Source organism: Triturus cristatus, chromosome 12 (assembly GCF_964204655.1).
Source record: "Triturus cristatus chromosome 12, aTriCri1.1, whole genome shotgun sequence".
NCBI lineage: Eukaryota > Metazoa > Chordata > Amphibia > Caudata > Salamandridae > Triturus > Triturus cristatus.
The window spans coordinates 616060703-616082180 of NC_140595.1; the positions used below are offsets into that span (position 1 = coordinate 616060703).

At 43.5% G+C, this 21478-nt stretch overlaps 1 protein-coding gene across 2 annotated transcripts in view; it reads right to left on the reverse strand.

Annotated features, from left to right (window-relative positions):
• SPG7 (SPG7 matrix AAA peptidase subunit, paraplegin) overlaps positions 1-21478 on the reverse strand; it is a 359427-nt gene that overhangs the window by 246595 nt on the left and 91354 nt on the right. For both annotated transcript variants that reach the window (XM_085639919.1, XM_085639920.1), the window contains exons 6-7: positions 11668-11770; positions 8874-8999 (exon numbers count right to left, since the gene is read on the reverse strand). In XM_085639919.1, coding sequence (XP_085496045.1) covers positions 8874-8999; positions 11668-11770 — 229 coding nt within the window. The remainder of the gene's footprint in view (positions 1-8873; positions 9000-11667; positions 11771-21478) is intronic.

The window sequence follows — 21478 nt, forward strand, 5'->3', positions numbered from 1 at the left end:
AGAGCAGTGTAAACAAGAGATATCTACGCCTCCATAAACCCTCAACTGGCTCCCAGAATTCAATTAAAAGTGTATCCATTTTCTATATGTACTTGTAATAGTTAACAAACTTGTGGTCGGCCAACCTGAGCCTTCTCAGCCCACTCCTTTTCAAACAACTTACGGTGGATGGTCAGTGGAATGAAGGTTCCCATCTTCAGAGTTATTTTTCCATCTACTATATGGATGAATGCTCAGTACCTGTCTTTCAAATGGAACACAGGTGACCAGACTGCGCTTACAGCACCTTGACTCAGTCCAGTATTAGGAGCTATATTAATATCTTTACCATAAGCAAACTCAAACTCTGGGTCGTCCGGTTGCCTGTTTTTGCAGCGGAGAAGAAATGCATTTTAAGGAAAGGTAGGTATGGGGCTGGAATAGGTTCCAGAAGCAAGCAATAATTGGTACTTTAAATACCTAAATTTAAAAAGCAAAAATCACTAAACCAAGGCAGCACTGAGAATGTGGAATAACCTTCCTAAAGACCGCAGGCCAGTCCTTCTTAAGAGGCATGAAATAATTTCTATTCCTTGGATGAGATCTCTAAACTGATTCCGCGGCTATAGCCACATCTTTCTGACTATATAAGAAATATACTTTTCTATGGATTCCTACACACAGTCGTCATAACATTATTTAACATGCTCATCCTTTATGTATATTCTCCGATGACGCAAATTTGTTAAATCAATGCTTATTTTTGTGTTTATCATTCCCTCAAATGTAAGGCACTTTGTTGTCACATAGATGTGCTCCACACTATAAAAAACAAATAAACAAGGAAATACATATAGAAACTAATGAGGGAGCTTAACACTGGCCTCAATGAGTTCCCAATTTGCACAGGACTGCATAGGGTCTCCAGCAGGCTTTAGAGTTGCAGGTGGTCTTAGGGTCAGGGTGTTAAATCCAGAAAGCTAATACACCAATGCTGCTCTCATTTGTGAGTACCCCTAGCCAATGCAGTATATTTCGTCACGAAACCTGGTCACATATGTGCATTTGGGGCAGGGACGGTGCAAAGATTGTAACTTATACAATACAAGCATTGGCAGCGCGGCAGTAAAAGTAACGCCACGCGGCCGTAAAAGTAACGCCGCGCGGCCGTAAAAGCGAAAGTCATCACGATCGCTGAAAGCGAAAGTGATCGCGATGACGCGCTAAAGCACGCTAGGGATGCGCGCGCAGCAGCGGGGGAGGGGCGGAGGCAGGGAGCAAGGGAGAGGAAAGACAGATGGTGCTGAAGGCTGGCGCAGGAAAGGCAGATGGCTGCGCGTGCACGTAAGCTTGTAGCCAGCCAGCACTTTCGAGATCCCCTTTACTAAGAGTCGAGCAACAGCGCATGCGCTGTTCTAGGCTCAACCTAACAATGGCCACAGGTATATATCTCACTCACCTTGCATTTGGGCGCAATAGACTGAGATCTATGGTATCAGATAAGAATAGGAGGATATAATCATAACTTTCCCCTTATAAAGCCCTTTTTGCACTTTGAATGAATATTACAATTTCTTAACTTCTGGTACCCAATTTACCAATCTTCAAAGGAAAACAAAGCTCAGTGAGCCTTCCCGTGATTGAGTTCATTACCTGCTGATCAGCACTTTGGTCAAGAAATGTGTAACTGGTGCTATTCCTCTTGCATGCATAGTTTCATAGGTGGGAGAAGAGTGAAGCATGAAAGAGCCCATGAATAAAATTAACACTACTTTTTGAAAAATAGCACACACCTGAATCAGTTTTTATCCAGTGTGTTTTAGATATATGGATTTAAACACATGGCTGACTGGTAAATAATATTGTAATTGAGGGGGAAAAATGGGTGCCTCCTGCTAAAATTGAAAATCTCCTCCGCCAAGCTGCTACAAACAGTGGAGAGGTGTACCATATTATCACCACCTTGATGGAACTCCACTTGGTCCTCTTTTGGCAAGCTTCATTTGTAAAACCAGCTGCATCATCTTCAAAGCCATCAAACTAGCACCACACCTTATCTGACGTCCTGTGGATCTCTATGCACTTGCAGCAAGGACACCACCAGAATGGAGATAAAGTGCAAAAAGTAAAAGAAAAAAGCAACAGGCCTTCTCCATCTATACAGCAAGTACCCCGCAAATCACATATTGACTGTATATTTATTTTTCACCTCGTACTGCACGCGCTATAATCTACTAGATTTGTGCTATACAAACAGCGTATACATACATACCGCATTAAGGTGGCAGGCATTCTGAGTGAGTCAAAAGTCCTCAGCCCCCAAAGTGTTCCTGACAATGCATGCTTAAGGATGCAATGTCAGGAACATGTCCCCTCAATTGTCACAACCAAGTGCTAGAACAAGCAGCATACCTAAACTATCTAGTTACTGTAGCTGTGTTTCAGCTCTATATAAATGTATTGAAAAAACACAGAAGCCACTCCACTAGTCACCATAAAATGGGACTTTAATCTACTGAGTACTATGAAAACTTGTACTCCCAGTATCCTTTATCCATCACTCTCATGCCATTAGATTCACAGCAGCCAACATCATACAGATGTCTTTTTGTGTAAAGCAAACTATCATCCTCAAGGGTATTCTGGTGCTGAGATCACATTCAAGGGCAGCAAATGCCAAGACCAAAGTGAGATGAAATGATGTGGAGGACCACATGAAGTGAATATGATGGAGTGCCGTGGGACATGAATGCAACACTCCCGGCAATGGGGAGAGGAGATGAGGGTACTGAAAAAAAAGTATGTGCCGCTGCCATGTGGAGACCTTGCATGCCAGACTACCATGAAAGTGGGCCAGGCTGTGTCATGGTGGCATGAGAATAGGTACACACCACACACCATAAAAAAGTGTGTGAACAAATCAGTGTGTTATGGGAAAGAGTGAGGGCAAATCAGAGTGCCGAGGAGAAGAGAAAGCTGGGGAAAGAAGGCAAGCCAGAGGAATAGGGATGGTGAGCCAGTGTCATGGAGGTTGGAGTTCCCATAACAGAAAGACATGAGAGAGGAAGTAGACATGCTGTAGTGCTTTCAGGGTGGGCATTGTTGGAACGGAAAAGACCTTCTCATCGTGAAGAATATGTGCTCCTGCCCTGAGTACCCCAACTGTACTGATGTCTAGATCTCTAATGATGCTTTTTGGTTGTAATAGGCAAACACGGATCATGCATGTGTGCCATGACATAGGCCTGTCTTACGGATTGCAGCCTTGTTGGACAGGCAGGTGCGACCAAATGAACTACTCTCATCATGGTGAAAGGCTATACTGCCTTTACCATGAGTTAAGCAGCACGACCGCGGTAGTGGCAGCATACTGTGTAGTGATCAGTAGGAGAGAACAGGTCCTTTTTAGGTCTCGCCTGACCCAGCGCATGCTCCAAAATGTGCTACCAGGCCAGCCTAGAGCTACAGTGCATGTGCGCGGGCACCGCGTTTTACCGCTTAGAAGTTTGATCTCAATCGCGATCACTTTCCCGGCCGCAAGGCCGCTTGGCATAGCCAATAGGTCTCGCTCTTGGGACCTTATAAGTATTTAGTTATGCAATTGTTGCATGGCTAAACACTTATAAGGTCCCAAAGGCGAGACCTATTGGCTATGCCAATGCTTGTTACCTGTGTCACTAGAGTGAGGCCTACAGACTCACTCATTTAAAGTCCTGCTGCTGCGTGCTTAACTCACCTTTGACCTACATCGGTTTGGTGTGTAGCGCTGCACAGTGCATGTGCTGGGTGTAAGTGTGCCTATGAATACAAGGATAATGCAGTGCTGTGCAGTGTGTGTATGTTATTTGCTGGTTCTGGATGCATGTGGGCCTGCCAATGGGAAAATACAAGCCAGACTCTTGGTTCCATTTTGGGAGACCCAGGGTTGACTGAAAAAACATGGGGAAGTAAAGGAATAGCCCCAGACAGATTAATCTATTGCTGCATTTCCTGTAACTTGGGTGGGACACACATGATGAAGGGAGAGCCAGATTCTCCAATACACTATTTGATTCAGAGAGAAGTTACAAGGAAGGGGCCAGGACACATCTCAGGAAGGAAGAAGGTAATCGCCCACGTGCTGTGTGAAGTCGGCGAAGTCGTATGTATCGTGGAGCTGCCGTGAAGAGTATTGCCAAGCAGGCCGTAGTCAGTGTGTGGTGATAAACCGGTGACCTCGTATGCCAGGTGGGGCTGCCATGAAGAGAACCATTGTGCTGATCGGTTTGGAGCTCGTGTGCAGTAGAGACACAGTGATCCAGTATGCCACAGGGGCCTACCGGGACCAAGCAAGAAGTTTGAACTGGTCGAGATTGTCATCGGAGAAGAGAGGCCGCCATGGTGAGCATAGCGGGCCTGAGACGTGACTGAGGACCAGTGCCAGGACCTTCATACCTCCAAACTCACTACTCGTGGGAAGAACCAAAGAACTTACCCAGCTTGGGGGAGCAACAAGAATACCCTGGCCTCTGCCACTGCAGGACCTTGTGTGAGGAACTTGACAGCCGATCGCAGGCTGCCTGGGACGCGGGTAAAGGACTTACCAGCGAAAGCGTCTGCAGCACCAGCGTCCACGGGAGGGGTGCGCTCAGAGACTCTGGTTGCTCACATTCTGCTGTGAGGATAAGACTGATTTCGGGCCAGTCAGCCTGGGAGGAACTTGCTCGCCATACAGCGCTGCAGCACTGGAATCGTTTGACTTGAATACAGAGTTGTAGTTTGACATCTAAGACTCAAACTACTAGTGAGGCTTAATCTGAATGTCGCCTATATTGAATGGGGAGTAGCCACTAGCTTGAGGAGAGTGGGACTCCCAGACCTGCCTATGAAACACTAGCACCCTGACCTCAGAGGACTGTGCCTATTGTTTCTGAATGTCATATTTTACTTTGCAGTTCTAGACAAATACTTCTTTTATCACAAAAGCGAGTAAATGACTGGACAATAATTTATTGCTGATGCATGTATTTTGAGATGCACTCTTGTGTTCACCACCCTGTGCCTACCTCCCCCTCCACAGAGAAGCCTTGGACCGCGCATACACAGAGTCAGGTGCTGGAGGTGTGCTTCGCTCACTTGCTCAAGATCCATAGTAGATCAGGAACCGGGACCAGGGGCGTCGGGAACCTCCCGCTTAGCCACTTCAGCGGCGGTGGTGTTCTTTATGCGCCTCTTCTCTCTGCAAGTCAGCAGAGAGAAGCTGATAAATAGTGCTAAAAAAGTATACAGCTTCAATAGAAGAGTAAGCAGGAGCAAGGAAGAATGAAAAATGGGCAAACAGAAGAAAGATGGAAGGAATAGTGAATGAAAGGAAAGGTGAAAGGATGTATGGATGAGTGGGTGAATGAATAACCGGTAGATGGATGAGTGGGTGAAAGGGTGAATGAATAGGTGGATCACCAGGGGAAAGGAAGGCAGAGTACAGGGATGGATGGCTAGGTTAATGGACAGGTGAAGGGATGGCAGAGTATAGGGATATATGGATGGATAAAAAGACAAGTGAATGGATGGCAGAGTGGACTGACAAATGAATGGATGGGTGGATGGCAGAGTGGATGAGTTTATGATGCATTGATGGATAGGTGGATGGATAGGTGGATGGATGGATGGATAGGTGGATGGCTGGATAGATGGATGGCAGAGTGGATGGGTGGATGTTACAGTGGATGGATGGCAGAGAAGATGGATGGATGGATGGATGGATGGATGGATGGATGGATGGATGGATGGATGGATGGATGGATGGATGGATGTCACAGTGGATTGATGGTTGGCAAAGTGGATGGGTGGATGGATGGATGGCAAGCAGAATGGGTGGATGAATGAATGGGGGATTACTCAGATGGAAGGATGGATTTCAGAGTGGGTGGAGAGTGGATAGATGCCAGAGTAGATTGATGGAAGGAATAGGGAAAGAATGATTGATGGATGAAATAATTAATGGATGACAGATTGTGAAGGTGAAGTAGTGTATATCAGCGGGTGAATTGAAGGTTGAAAGGATGAATAGATTGATTGTTGGATGGAAGAGGAAAGGCATCTCTTCTAGGGAGGGCTAGGCTCACTTGCTTCACTTCCTTGTGCCATCAGAGCTTTAGTTCAAAGTGGGGGGTATTTTAATTTTCTGGCTACTCCCTTGACCGGGACATCAGGAGTAAAAGGTCTCAAACCCCACAGTTGGGCTAAGTAATCCCTGCTTGCGTCCTGGCCATCTGAATAGGATTTGGACAGGCATACACAATGTATTTACCAAAGAAGGAGCAGACATACGAGAGGTCCTTGGGAAATGACACACTGTTGAGATGCCAATGAAGATGGGGCAGGAGTTGGGAGAAGCTATCCAATCAAAAGGAGTGGGCAAATCAGAAAGTTATGAGAGAGGGGTAACGAAAGAGATGTGATAGGCACTTTGATTATCCATGAGTGCTGGTAGTGTATCAAAATCCTCCTGCAGGAGGGGAGTTACCTAGACCACAAGAGACAAGTGTAAACAGTCAGGTCTGCTGAGGTCATGTTGTAAAAAGTGTTGTCAGGTTCTCCATAAAAGATGGCCACAAATTAGGTACTGGTCCACTCGTGGGACGTGGCAGTGTTACTTTGCTGTTGGGTACTTCAACCCTCATGGATGTACTTTTCTTAGGTGGCAGCGTTACTCTTTCACTGCAGAAACTACCATGTCAAAAGTTGAAGCCAAACATTAGGGAAAGAGGAGGGTGATCTAAGGAAGTCTTCCACTCGTCAGCTACCGTTCCTGGATTCCTCCAACAAGACATTAGTGGCACAGGTAGTCAGTAGCACACCTACAGCACAGGGTGCCAGTCCCAGTCCTTACTGGATGCCATTTTTCCAGAGGAACTTGGATATTTTCCATATTTGCTCATTATTTTCGATCGGCACAATCTGAGCTCATAACCTCTCTCATTCAGCTTTCTTACCGAAGCACTTTACTCCACCTCCTTGAATATTGCAGTAAAAGTTAAATGATAGTGTGCTCTTACATCATCTGAGCTCACCAAGTCAAAGCCCTGCCAGCCCATTTACCAATTACATGCCCAATGTATCAACCATCTTTGACAAGCCAGTGCTTCGCAAAGTGGCAGGTTTTGAAAGGGTGCAATCCTGGGAGCCTTAAATGTCTGAGATTTGCAATGTGCACAATGTGATTCCTTGAAAATCACAAGAAGGGAGAATCAAACAGGCGTTGTCTCATTCCTTGCGATGTGCAAAACTATATATGAAAGATTACCAACTGCTTGTGTCCATCAGTTAACATTCAGGCTGTGGAATCTGTTAGAAACAGCTTATACTATTGAAAGTCTGCTTGGGCATAGAGAGGGCAGGAGGCCAGTCTCATGAATCACTGGTCTTGTACCCCCATCACTCTCTCGCGCCCTCCTTTGGCAAGGTGTCACTTTACAGATACATCTTCCAAAGCACTCAGAAATAGCTAGGTCATATCACAGACACTGTACAAACCAAACAAAGAGACAAGATCTGGCCAACATAAAGTTTCCACTTCACAATGGTTGAAAATGGCAGCATAAAAACAAATAAGAGCTACAACAACAAACAGTATCTCTTCTCTCATAATTAACAAGAAGCATCTGTCATAAAACCTTAATAATGTGGTGACTGGAATGGGAAAGGACCTCGGTTTTCATCTCCTTTTTCAACATGGCCAAAAGGGCTCTTGCAGTTAAAACATACATTTGCTTAAAGGCACTCAATAAATTTTTACAGCAATGTGGAAAGCAGTGCTTTACTTCCCATTGAAGCAGGGTCAAGACGGATTTGCATACGGCTGGGTGCAAACTGAGGTGGCATGGTGTGCAAAATATTTATGAACTAGGATGCGGCCAAGGGTAATTTCCAGTGGCTGAGATTAATTCAAACATTTCATATCTCACATTTTGTATACTTCAGTGTGTCACCTTAAGTTGGATGGGTATGCCCACATGTGGGTCTTGTGCACACTGTGCCACTGGAACCAAGCTATACCAGGCTCATAGGCACCAATCAGGGTGAAGCAGGTCCTAGGTTGCTTGTATTCCTTTTCAGGGTGGACCTGGCCTGGCAGTTTGGGATGGACTGTTCCCATTGGAGCAGGGTCAAGATTGATTTGCACATGGCTGAGTCCAAACTGGGGAGACATGGTGTGAAAAATAACGATGGACTGTGATGCGGCCCCAAGTAATTACAAGTGGCTGAGATTAATTCAAGTAATGAATCCATAATTTTTTGTATACTTCATTGTGTTGCCCTAAGTGGGATGGGTATGCCCAAAAGTGGGTCTCGCACACATTGTGTCTCTGGAGCAAAGCTATATCTGGCTAAGGAGCCCTAATCGGGGTGAAACTGGTTCTAGGTTGCTTGTGTTCCTGTTCAGGGAGGACCTGGCCTGGCAGTTTGGAATGAACTGTTCTCATTGGAGCATGGTCCAAACTGAGGTGGCAACGTTGTGCAGACTAATGATGGACTGAGTCTTGAGTAATTACCAGTGGCTGTGATTAATTCACACATTCCATCCATCACTTTTTGTATACTTTGCTTTAACAAAGGCAGGCTTTTTTATGCAACCATCTACTTGCTCTGTATCATCTATTTCTTATTATACCAGTCTAACAGTATATGCCTTGTGGCCCTAGAGCAACACTATGCCAAAACGTGAAAGCAGCCTGTTGTGCAAAGCAATCAGTGTTTTTTAAGTCTCATCTTGATAGCCACGCTGCCTTCTACTCCTCCTCACAGAGCACTTAGCTTCTTCTTGACCAGTAGTGTGGATTAATTGGTATGCAAGTGCAGTGTATTATCCATATCTGCAAAAGAAGTTCACAGCTGTTTTAAAAACGATTTACCTTTAGATAATCCACAAATTCCTTGACCTCCATTTTTGCTTCGTGCATCCCAGCAACATCTTTGAAGCTAATGCCTTTGCCAGACTTCCCATCCACAATCGTGAAACGTGCCATTTTGAGCTGGTTCTGTAATGGAAAGAACAGTAAAGATGGAAAACAGGCCACCAAGGATTCCTAGCACACACAATGCCATCCCTTCATATTTTCTAGATGAACAGAATTTGATATAATGAAGAAGACAACGCTCACCGTGCCTCCTCCATCATTAATTCAGTAGCGGCAAGGGGCTGTCACACTGACCTTTTGTCTCCCTGACCCAAATGGGTTCCTTACTCATACCTAGTGTCAGTGTACTCCTTTGGGTTACTGTGTCTGTGCTATTCCCCGCCAATATATTTGTCCTCCAGCCTGTGAGCAAGTATTACAGTCCACGTGTCAGAGAGTCTCAGCCCCTAGATTGTGTTTTAATTGCACAGGTAGTTTTTCTTTCTGCTAGGGCATCAAGTGCATAATGATGATAATATAGAGGAACTCTTAGAAATAACCAAGATGGTCCGCTCTGTGGGCTGAGACAAACTGATACAACATATCTAAGCTGCAATATGTTATTGGAGTAAGACAGACTTTAAAGTATTGTAGACGAAATATCAGAAAACGAAGCTGCTGGTGTCCCTGCACCCAGGGCCTGATTTCTGGTTTACCATTTCCTGTTTCTCTCCGCCTGCTTATGATAGTCTTGTCTCTCAGTGAGTTGTATGGGGAGGCTGCATGTCTACTGCAGTCTGTCTGTATCCCGGTCTCAGATGTTTGTTTTTACTTTTTTCCCTGGAGCACCGGGTAGACGCATGCAGATCTACAATTTCTGACAGCATAGCCATCCAATGTTATCCTTTTCTAAATATTGTCTTCTGCGCAGTTACATTTCAATAGTATATCTATTAATATTTGGCTTTACCACAGGTCACATACCATTCACTCACCAGAATGAGGATTCATTCTGCTGGGAGGCAGCAGTCTCCTTTAGCAACTGACCACTGTTAGTTGAAGGACTGCCTCCAATCCCAAACCTGTCAGCAGCTTGAGAAGAAAAGAGACCTCCTTACCTAAGCCCGAAAGGTTAATTGTCTCCAGTCCCCATCTGGCCTTTAGATGGCAGAGGTTAGTCTATCCCTGAAGCCAACATCATCTCTTTGACAGACTATTCGACTAGATTACACTGTCTGGTCTGGAAATAAACTACCTCTGAGTTAACTGGCTTAATCTCCTTAACCCTAATGGAATCTGATGCAACACACACTCCTCTGTGACATCACCAAGCACGCTGTCCTGTCATCACCCAATCATCAGCCAATCGGACTAATGCACCTGAAGAAACCATGCCTCAGGCACAGGAGCAGCACTCATGGGCCAATCATTATTATTCATTTATTTGTAAAGGGCAGCTGACATCCAAAGGTTCCTGGCATCAAGGAGTAAAAAAAGAAAGCATGGGAGCACATCAGAACAGAAACTTACCGAAACAGAAGAAGTTTTCAGGACCAGCATAAATGATAGGAGGTTGTTCAACATGCCATTCATCTTATCAACATCCACTCTCTATACTCTGATATCAAAACCAACCAAATGTCGGATAATCACACAATTCACATTCAATCTCTAAATGGTTTGGGGCCACATGGGAGAACTTATTCTTCAATGAATCCACCTTCCCTATTCCATTCTGGCCACCTAGAGCTTAGCAGCACTCTCTAGACTGAAAGTATACAGCTCTGTTGCGTGCACAAGGTGAGACTAAACGGCAAGCTCTGATGGATGTTGTTCTGTCACACAAATAAACATGCAATCAACTATTTTCTACGCTCTCAAATTAAGCGTAGCATACGTTTATATTTGCAAAAAATATATAGTTGGTTTCCAAATATTAGTTTTAATCTGTCTGTTCTATCACAGAATTTTTTTATATTTGAAAAAAGGATGAGTCGATAGGTTAGGTGTTTTCAAAAGTGTAGTCTGAATACAGGACATCTTGCCCCTCATCTGCATTTCTCAAATAGCTAGAGGAGATACTATTTAATGATGGTCTCGGCTGTCACAGTGCAGCGGCTCCCTGCACGTGAGACAACACAACCATTGAAAACGGTCCAGGCAGTCTCACTCTGATGGGCATTGGGTATACTCAGAAAATGCTTTTCTAGAACAGTCATCTTAACAGTCTAGAATCAATCCAAACATTAAGCCACCAGGATATGCCCACACTGTTAGGTCTAAACAGCAGACTGCTTCTGGCCTGTGGGCTTGAAGAACAGCCAATGGTTGGAGGGGGGTAGCAGGGATCACACCTGCAGCCTTGGGGAGAGGCCACAGTTTAAATCTAGTCGGTCAGAATTATAGAGAGAGAACGCGTGCCCCAGTTCAGATTCTAACAATCAGAGCAGTACATGCAGCATTCTTGCAATCCTGAAATCCCACTTCCAGGAGAATTACATCCAGTTATTACACAAAGCAGAAAGAACGGCTGAACAAAACAAGGAGAAAAGTGCAAATACATTCTGCAGCCACCTTCACACTCCTAAAGCAGCAACACACAAAGGTTTCCAAGTTATTATTCGGGGGGTTATTATAGCATAAGAGTTTCATTTGGAAGCAAGTGTGGTGAAGGGTGATCCTACTGACTGGTTCACTGAAGCTTATGGAAAAAGGCACAGAACCAGAATCGTGACACAACATCAGCGCCTTGGCACAGATTGACTTCTGATAAAAGTACATGGTAGAGGGTTCCCGAGCATTTACTTACAAAAGCGCTGAAGCCGCCTTCCCTGCCAGCCATTCCTGCGAGGCGGAAGATGTACCATAGTATAGCCACACCTACAGCTGCCATCCCCAGGGCATAGAGGGCGCTGAAATATGCGAAAGAAGGATTAGTGAAGGTACAGACATGTTTATAAGTTCAGCATGAGTCGAACAAGCATACAACATTAAGTTTTTGTACACCAAAGAATGAATGTTATTGACCTATAATAACGACTTGGCAGCAAGGGGGTCTTCTACATGGCTATTAGCAAGTTAAGATGTTCCATATTGGGTAAACAGCTGGACCAGATTTAAGAACCTACAGCCTAAAGGTGCAGAGTTGACAAACAAACCAGAACACCAGCTCTTAACCTCTTTATCCTGTCTCACCACCCTCACCTTCTAAACTCATTGAGTGGATGGCTGGATGGGTGTTGTGAAGAAGGACAGCAAAGACATCATGAAGGATATTGTTACTTTGTCGTCCAGCTCTCAGTCCTGCCTAACCAGTTAGGTATTAGATAGTTTATCTCGAATGGCTGGAAGGCTTAAAGCAGCAAACCAGGCTTCTAGAAAATAGGTTGCATAGAATGTCCTGGCCACATGTGAATTCAGATTTTTTTAGGATCCCTCATTTTGCTGCCACACAAATCTCTTCAATGGGGATATGTCTTTCAAAGGTCACCAAGGTAGCTGACATGAGCTTAAAGTCTCTTAGATATCTGGCCTCCCTTCTCATAAGATTTGCAAATGTGGGATGTGGGGACAGAAATATCCCCTGCATGGTGAAGGACATACAACCCTGCCCTGAGTAACCCAAATTCAATGATTTTTGGATCCTTTGTACCAATTTTTGGTCATTGGGGCAAGCATGGATCATCTGTGCGCCATGCGCTAGGCCTATCTTACGGACTACAATCTTGTTAGACTAGGAATGGTGCACAAAGCACCCCCATTGCAGTGGTAAGGGCTACTGCCCTTACTAAGAGTTGAACAGCATAAGCATGGTGGTGGCAACAATATGTTTTTGTAATAGTGATTAGTAGTGTGAACAAGCCTTCCTTCTTGAAGAGCAGGCCTTGGGTCTATCAGGGAGAGGCGAGTTAGACAGCTGATATCAAAGAAATACACACTACTATCCATGTAGCAATTGATTGTTTGGAAGTAGCCAGCCCTATTTAATGTGACCATAGTTGATAAACAATTTTTATATAGTGCGAACTTGACCCGAAGGTATCGGGTATCGGAGCAGTTTACATAGCATCAGCTGCGTTACATGAGGACACATTCATTTTTTGTTAGGCACGGGGAGATTAAGTGATTTGCCAAGAATCACAGGATGTTTAGTGTCAATGCAGAGACTCGAACCCAGTTCCCCAGATTCGAGGTCGACCACCCTAGCCGTTAGGCCAACTCCTCTCCCCAAACAACTGTTTCGTTTTCTGAATATCCTTGGTTTGGTTTTTAAGTAAAACAGTAAAACTCTCGGAACATCTAGTGAATAAATAGTCCTCTCTGCTGGTGTAGATGGATTTGGGAAGAAAGCAAGTAGTAGGAAAGTAGGCAATGTAATAGTCTGATTGATGTGAAAGTCAGATACCACTTTTAGTAAGATGAAAGGGTGAGTCCTCAAGTCTACTGTATTAGAATGAAAAATGTTAAAAGATTCTACTGCAGACAGTGCTTGTACTTCACTAACCCTTCTTCGGACTGTGATTTAAAAAGCCCTTTTCCATGAAAGATGCTCTAAGTATACACTCAAATGGTTAACGCATTAGTTTAGGTAGTATTGAGCATGTGGTCTCTTCACTGGAGAAAAAACCTTTTTGGGACCATACAGAAAATCGGTAATCACTAGAATCTTAAAGAGGGATAACTGCTACGGCAACTTTCTATAAGCTTTTATAGCAATTAAATTAACTTTAATGATGAAACATGTAATTTCGATTTGGCTGGATGTAGCAAATATGGAATTATTACATCCTTCTGACACGAAATGGGACTGCGACATTTTTCCTGGTACCAAATGAAGACCTGCTTCAATTTTATTGCGTAACAGGAACTTGAGAACAGGTGTTTTGCCTCTTTTAGTATCTACTTGTATAGTGCATAATGTTGGTATTGTACATCTGAATCATGATAACCCTTGCAGTCAGAGAAAGGAGGAAAACCTTGCATGCCAAGTTTACTGCTTTTGTTCTACAAGACTAGTGTAGTAAGTCTTCTCTTTGTCTGCCCAAATGTCTTGGTTTGTCAGAGGCTTCATGTGGACTCTCCACCCTGACTGTGACGCTTTTGTGACAATAATATGCAGTGGAGCCTTCTTTTGAAATTGGACTTCTAATAATAGCTTCTGACTGTTGCCTGTAAGTCTGATGCTGACGTTGTGAGATGAAGGGTATTTTTTCAATTGTCTCTTCTTTGAGATTCTTGGTCTTTGAGGCACTGCTGTAGAGGTTTTGTTTGGCTTTTCATTAGGACCAGAAAGTACCTGAAGTAAATTCCCTTGTTCTGCTGGTCTAATAGAACCATTTACATCTGCCTGCTTTTGTTAAAGATTAGTTTTGTCTTTCAGTAGAGACAACTAAGGTTTTCATGTTGGTTTTGGTGGATGTGGCAGTGGAACTTCCCTGAAACAAATTGAATATCCTTGTTGTATAATGTACAGAATCTACCTGTCCAGGTAAGCTGTCACAGCTACCTTTACAGGAGGTAACTGTAGGGGTGGGTGTTAGTCCAACACTGTCTATTTCAAGTGGAGTTTCTCCTTCTAGAATGTGTGGTCTTTGGGGCAGTGGTCTTCGTTTTTTGATATATGATACTGATAATGTGTTGTTGCTTATGCAATTGCCTCTGGTGTTGTTGAGGCTGATAAAACCATCCAACAGATTGAACCCTCTAATTAAAGTATCATCCCTCTTTGGGCCTGCACTGTTGTTTAAAGAACATCTTTTGTTCTTCTAGTCCAACTGCCTTTAGGATTTCTGATCCATTGTTCATATGAATCATCTCTTGTTGTAGCATAAATAAAATATAGCAAAATTAAGTTTTAAGTACAGAACATAAACGTAAAAATGCAGCCAGAAGACTTACATTTAAAAGAGATAGAAAAAGGAGCACCTTTTCCCAGAATGCTTTGTACTGGCTGTTGCCTGCCTCACTCAGTATGTTTTTAAGGTATAGTGTAGGCTACATATACTTATCTCTATCTCCCAGCAAATGGATTGATAATCCATTAGCTGGGGAGGTGGGTGTTTAGTTTATGGTGTCAATGAATATTTGAACGATGCAGAACCAGACCAGGACTACAGGTAAAGGACCTTTTCTTCTACATCATAGTCATAAATGGTTGACTAGGGTAGCAAGATCAATTAAAAAGACAACAGCTGATAAATTATATTTTCAACAAATAAGAACATACAGATAGATAAATATGTTTATTTAAGGAGATTTATGATAACTTCCTGCCCAACTTTAGCTTCTGCTGAAGTGTCAACTTCTAGGCCATAATATACAGTACACCGGTGTATAGATTTTCATATTGCAGCCACACAGCAATCTGCAATAGGGACATTTCTAATCCACGCTATGGGGGCTAAGTGAATTTTAATGGAATAGAATTGCAGTTTCGATTGTGCTAAATGTAGTAAGTATGGAATGATCGCTTCTTCCCGGCATGAAATTAGGGTAAAACCTTGAATGTGACATCAGATGCAGAATATTTTCCATTTCAATGTGTAACAAATCTTGTTGATGGACGTTTAGCTTCTTTTAATATATATATGCATTTTTAGAGAAGCTTCAGGTGTCCAAAAAAGCCCTGAAATCTAGATAGTAGATCTGGCTTGCAGGGCAATCTTTGTTTTGACACTAGAGAGATGTAAAAGACTGGGGTACTACCATTGTCTCAGCCAGTCTGGGGCTATTAGTATTATTTTGATCTTGGTTTTGCACAGCTTGAGAATCACTGCTTGAAGAGGGGGATCAGATGAAAATCATTGACAAACGTCTGACCATTTCATTAAAAGGGCATTGCCCCTTGAACTGCGCTCCGGTGCCCTGCGCAGAAAGTCTCTGCATTTTTTATTTTCTGCTGTGGCAAATAAATCTAACATTTGGGATCTGCATTCCTGACAGATGTTTGTTACAACCTCGTTGTTTAAACCCGATTTGTGATTTTCCTTGTCATGTAGACTGAGGAAATCTGCTTCGTCATATGTTTTCCTGGGATAGGTATGACTACCAATGTGATCCCTCTGGCTAAAGCCCAACGCCACATTGTTTCACATTGAAGTGATCGGTGTCTAGATCTTGTTCCTCCTTGTTTGTTTGTATGAGGCATGGTGGTGGTGTTTGTGTGTATCATTATGTTGCACAATTTTAGAGATGGATGGAAAACTTTGAGAGCAAGGTAAATGGCTTTCAGTTCTAACAGGTTGATGTGGTAAGTCTTTTCCGTGGAGACCAAAGACCTGGTACTGTGAGGTGACCGAGGTTAAAGAGAACTTTCACCTTGAGATTCCAGTGATAACATCACCATGTTGGGTGCTGTTCGCTTGGATGGATAGAAGATGATGATCTTCCCAACTGCCTTTCTTTTGTGACCATTGGTCCTCTAAGCACTGCTTGAAAAGTATTGCATTTGGGATCAAGTATAGGCAATATGTCATAGATCCTGAGATAGAGCAGTCTGATGAGCTGTAAGTTCATAATTGCATTTGAGGGGAAAGAAGTTTTGTTGGATAGACAAACCTCTGTCCTCTGAAGGAGACACTCTTTCTATTTATGTGTTTATCTGAACTCATAAGCAAGTAAGGCTTTGAACTAGAATATTGATCAACTGTTTCATGTTGATATTGAGTCCAAGATGTTTAAACAATTTTACTGTGAATGAAAATCTTGTTTTGGCTTTAGCTGAGTTTGAGTCTTTAAAGATGGGCTGCAACTACTGCCATACATTTTGGGAATGTTCTTGGAACAGTTTGTAGTCTGAATGGAAGAGAGATGCATTGACAGCGAATGGTTCCCACCAGGAATCTAGTGTTGAAGTGCAATTGGAATGTGGAAGTATGTGCTCTCGAGGTCCATGGAGCAGAGGAAATCGTTTTTTTCTTACACTAGGAAAAATTCGGTCAAGGGGCAACATCCTGCATTTTTCCCTTAGGATGAATTTATTCGGGGACCATAAGTCTAGTATTGGGTGATATTGTATAGGTTGACTCTTTTTGATGACTGGCAAATATCTTGAGGATATCTTTTTGTTTTCCCAATGATTCGGCACCCATTGTAGTGCTTTTTTTGGCTAACAGGAGTAGAGTAACTTCCTGTAAGGGGGAGGGGAGTTGAATGTGATGTTTTTTTCAAGGGAAACAGAGTGGAAGTGTCTTAAATATAATAAAGTAACATCTTCAAATAATGTTCAAAACCCACTTCTCAATCAACATAATTGTCCACTCTTCAAGGTGAGACATCACTGCTCCCCCTATGGGGATAGGTTAGCGAAGGGGGGCATCATTGCCTGTTCACTGAGGAATTTCATCCTCTAGAGCAGAGTTCTTCAATCTGTGGGGCGCGACCCCCTGGGGGGCACAACACCATCCTAAGGGGGGCGCGCACTCCACTCTAATTTTACCTTTCTTCCCTGCGTTGTCGCAAGTCTTCTTGGAGAACTCTGGTATGGTTGGAGAGGGGAGTGAGGGGAAATCGATGGGGCACGACCTGCCCATGCTTTTGTTATGTTAACCGTCCCAGGAGGGGGTTAATTCACGGAACTGAAATGCTTCAGCTGCAGTGAGAGGCAGGAAGTCTCCTCTGCTAAAACTGAAAACAAACGAACAGACAGTCCTGTTCCTACGCATTCGATACCATAGCAGAGGAGACTCCTTGCCTCCCACTGCAGCTGAAATAATAGTCTGTTTGTTTGCTTTCAGTTTAAGCAGAGGAGAGTCCTGCCTAACACTGCAGCTGAAGCACTTCAGCTCTATGAATTAACCCCCTTCTGGGAGGGTTAGCTCTTCCAAGAGAGGAGACAAAGTTTATTTTAAAATTACACAGGCAGGCGCGCAAAATGCCAACCAGCTATGTGTAGTTTAAACAGCCTCCAAATTGCTTGTCTTGACACTAAATATGGATATAAATAAAGAAGCATGTATGAATTTGAAATGTGACTTTTCTGTCTTTGTTCCCTTTTATTATCAGACATGGATTATTCAGGCAGCCCTAGAACACAAGTAAAAGTTCTTTCTATTTTTATTTGCTGTTCAAAGTATGCACAGACAAGTACTGACAATACAGCTTTAGGGGACTGCTTATTTTTGTACCGCCTGGGATATCAAAATAATGAGCTGGCAACCCAAGACCACCCTGATCCCTGGTTACTGCCATAATAGCAATAGTTTAACACATTTGAAACCCTACACTGCCGTCAATAACATTCTGAGTCACTTAAAGTGTCTGGGAATGCACCTTGCATTCAGACAACTCGCTCCTCATTCTCGCCCTTCACTTTCACACTGACCCTGCACTCACAGCGATCAAAATGCACTCACACTGATCCCGATGCACTCACACCATTCACCCGCTCACCCTGCACTCACAGTGACCACACTGCACTTATGCCACTCACCATTAACTCACACCATTCTTCCTCCACTTACCCTGTGGTCACATGAGCACACCGCTCACTCTGCACTCACAGTGATCACTCTGCACTCACAATGCTCGTGCGCTGTTCACCGTGTACCTCAACCTGCAGTCACACGAGCACACTACTCAACCTGCACTCTTGTGACACTTCACTCACCTGTCCCCCTCACTGCTCTATCTGCAATCTCACTCAAATAAGCCCACCACTAACCATACATTAATTCGTTCCACTCTGCACTTACATCCGCACCCAAAATCATATGGTCACCTCACTCACCCTGCAGTTACTTCTCTTACTCTACTCTCACACTGTCGCATGGCTCACCGTGCACTCATATGAGCACTCCTGCCACCCACACTGTGCAGATGTTTAATGTGGCTGCTACAAAGAACGTGTACCATGCAGATCACTGAACTGAGTGTGAGTAAACAATGAGTAGCGCTATAAAAAAAATGAAATGTTTGCCAGAAAGGTGCTATAGAGAGATGAGGTAGATAGTTGGTGAGTAGTAGTGAGGAAATTCATGGAGAAGGAGGAAATGTGGGAGGGGGCGCCAAAATAGACTGTTGCACTGTGCGCAACAAGTGCTAGGGCCAGCCCTGTCTGGGCGTGTTAGCCCCGACCCAAAGTTCAGGTCTAGTTGCGCCCCTGTACACGAGTATGGGCAGGTCATGCCCCATCAAGGTTTTCGTCCGAAATTACTAAAGGACACATTTACATGCACTGCAATCCAGCCTTCCAGGGGGCCCCTCGATAGAGACAGCTCTGTTTTTGCCCTGATGGCCTGGAATAATCCCTAAACAGATTCTTGTAAATACAGTTTTGTTTCATTTCTTTTTAATGTGATTGATGTAAGGAGTCTATTACTATTTGCAGAGAAATGTGTTTGTTTCATGCAACAACCATAAAAAAGTTTATTTTAGATCCAGGCGGGTCCTCACATATGAGAAATTGGAGGATATCACAGATATTATTCGCTCTAAAAATAGTGGGCTGCTGCTTTGTTACAACAGTGAAAACCCATAACTATCTCTGAATATTAGATGTAAACGTTTTTATAAATTCAACCATAATGACTGTGCACCGTTAGTAGCCTGGCTAAAGAGGGTATGGCAGAGCTGAAAGTAAATCATTTATACTCAAAGCTGTACTGAACAGGGGCCCCCAAAATAGTTTTGGCCCAGGGCACCCAAAATCCTTAACATGTCCCTGCCACCACAAAGTCTGTCAGACAACATTGCACAACATCATTCATTCATTATTAGTTCTATTTTTTTTAAACATAAGCCTGACGTGTCCTTAACCCCCACTGCTTCGGGCAAGCAACTTATCGTACCACTACAGAATTCTCAATTAGGTGTTCGTTCAACGCCCTCTCAGTGGACTTTCAACTTTGTCTTCGGGTCCATAACAGGTTGGTGGGCAATGATCCCGTTAGAATGCTGCCTAAAACGTTTGTTAATGATTTCTAGAGAAGATTTGTTTCTCGTGTACCAGCTCTGAACAAGGGCGTGCTCGAAAAATCTGACAACACTGTCTCCTTTACAGTCCCTGTTTTGGCTGATAATGTCTGCAGAATATTCAGCTTTGAGAGAAACTGCCATCAAAACTCTCTTCCCTTTCAGCTCGTCCTATTTATGTGAGATTGGGTTCTCAGCACCTGTGGTATTAAAGACTAAGTACCGTTCAAGACTGGATGTGGAGCACAACCGGAGGATGGCAGTAGCAAAAATCCATCCACAGATTGACCGTCTCTGTGGCAAAAACAGGCACACCCGTCACATTTATGTTGGTGGTGCTATGTCATATGTAAAACAAAGCATCCTAGTAAAAACAATTTGCACACATTTTATCTTGGAAAATTATGTTTTGAGCTGTGTAATAAGCCTCTGTCATTTCACCACACCCACTCACAAACCTGCACTTTACTAAACACTCTTATTGTGTTGAACATTATTTGCTGGATAAGGCCCGGGATATGCATGTTGCGGTCGATTATGAAGTGTACCAGATTCCAGAAATTTCTGTCAGGTGGTGGAGGGGCCCAACATCTAACAACCTACAAAAGTTTGAAGACCTCTGCTCTAGAGTGAGAGGTTTTGGGCTGTATTGTTATTCTTTTCTGATCCCTTCAATGGTACTTAGGCTTTTTTGTGGTGGTTGATAATGGCATTTCAGGTGCTGGACTCTCTCCTGGAAAAAAAACGATGATCCTTTGATTTGTATTGTCTGTAAAGTTTAATTTGTTCCTCAAGACCAACCGCCTTTATTATTTCTGCTTTGCTCTTCGACCAAATAATGTCCTCTTCAGTATGCTGATCAAAGAGTGTTGTACCAGAAAAGGGGATGTTGGCTATTTTTAACTAAACCGGAGGTTTCAAAGAGGACAGTCCTAGCCAGGAAGATCTCCTCAAAGAGATACTGTTAATGTAGCCTGTAGCAGAGAGTTCTGCTAAGTCCACAGAATTACTTATCACTTACTTAGGAATCCATCATTAACCATACCCATGAAGTCCTGTTGCCAATGAATTGGCAAATCCTCCAAAAAAGACTTCTGACCATCCCAAATCTCTCTGAGACTCCTCCAGAGAACTGCTGTTGCATTTGAGTTTTTTTAAAGTGAGTTGAAGCAGTCCCACAACATTTTCTGCAGGTTGTGTCCATTCCTTTGCTCACTTTCTCTATGGAGGAGAGGAGACTGGTGCTAAAGTGTGCCTCTGCAGGTACTATTACAGAGAATGGCTCTGGGTATGATTTTAGGAAGGCAGGGTATTTTGTCAGTTAACACTGTTACTGCTTCTACTGTTGTGGGATTCATACATTTTTCCTCTGCCAACTCCAATAGTCTGGGAACTAATGGTTTAAAGGGCTTGTCTAGGCTGAAGTGTTTCTAGTATCACAGACACTGAAGTTTGTGGTGTTTCCAAAGTGATGTTTAATTTCGATGCCCCTCTTGCCAAGACACCTTGTAAAATGAAGATGTCACCAACAGGTGATACAAGAGATGGTGGATGAGCAGATGTCAGGGTAAAAGAAGCCACATGCATATCCGTGTATGGTGATTGGAATCTTGTATTGCAATACAAGGTAAGCTACTACGTGAGGTTTCTCTACTTCTTTGTGATTTATGTGGAGATGCAGGTTTTCACATTCTTATTGGTGACACTGA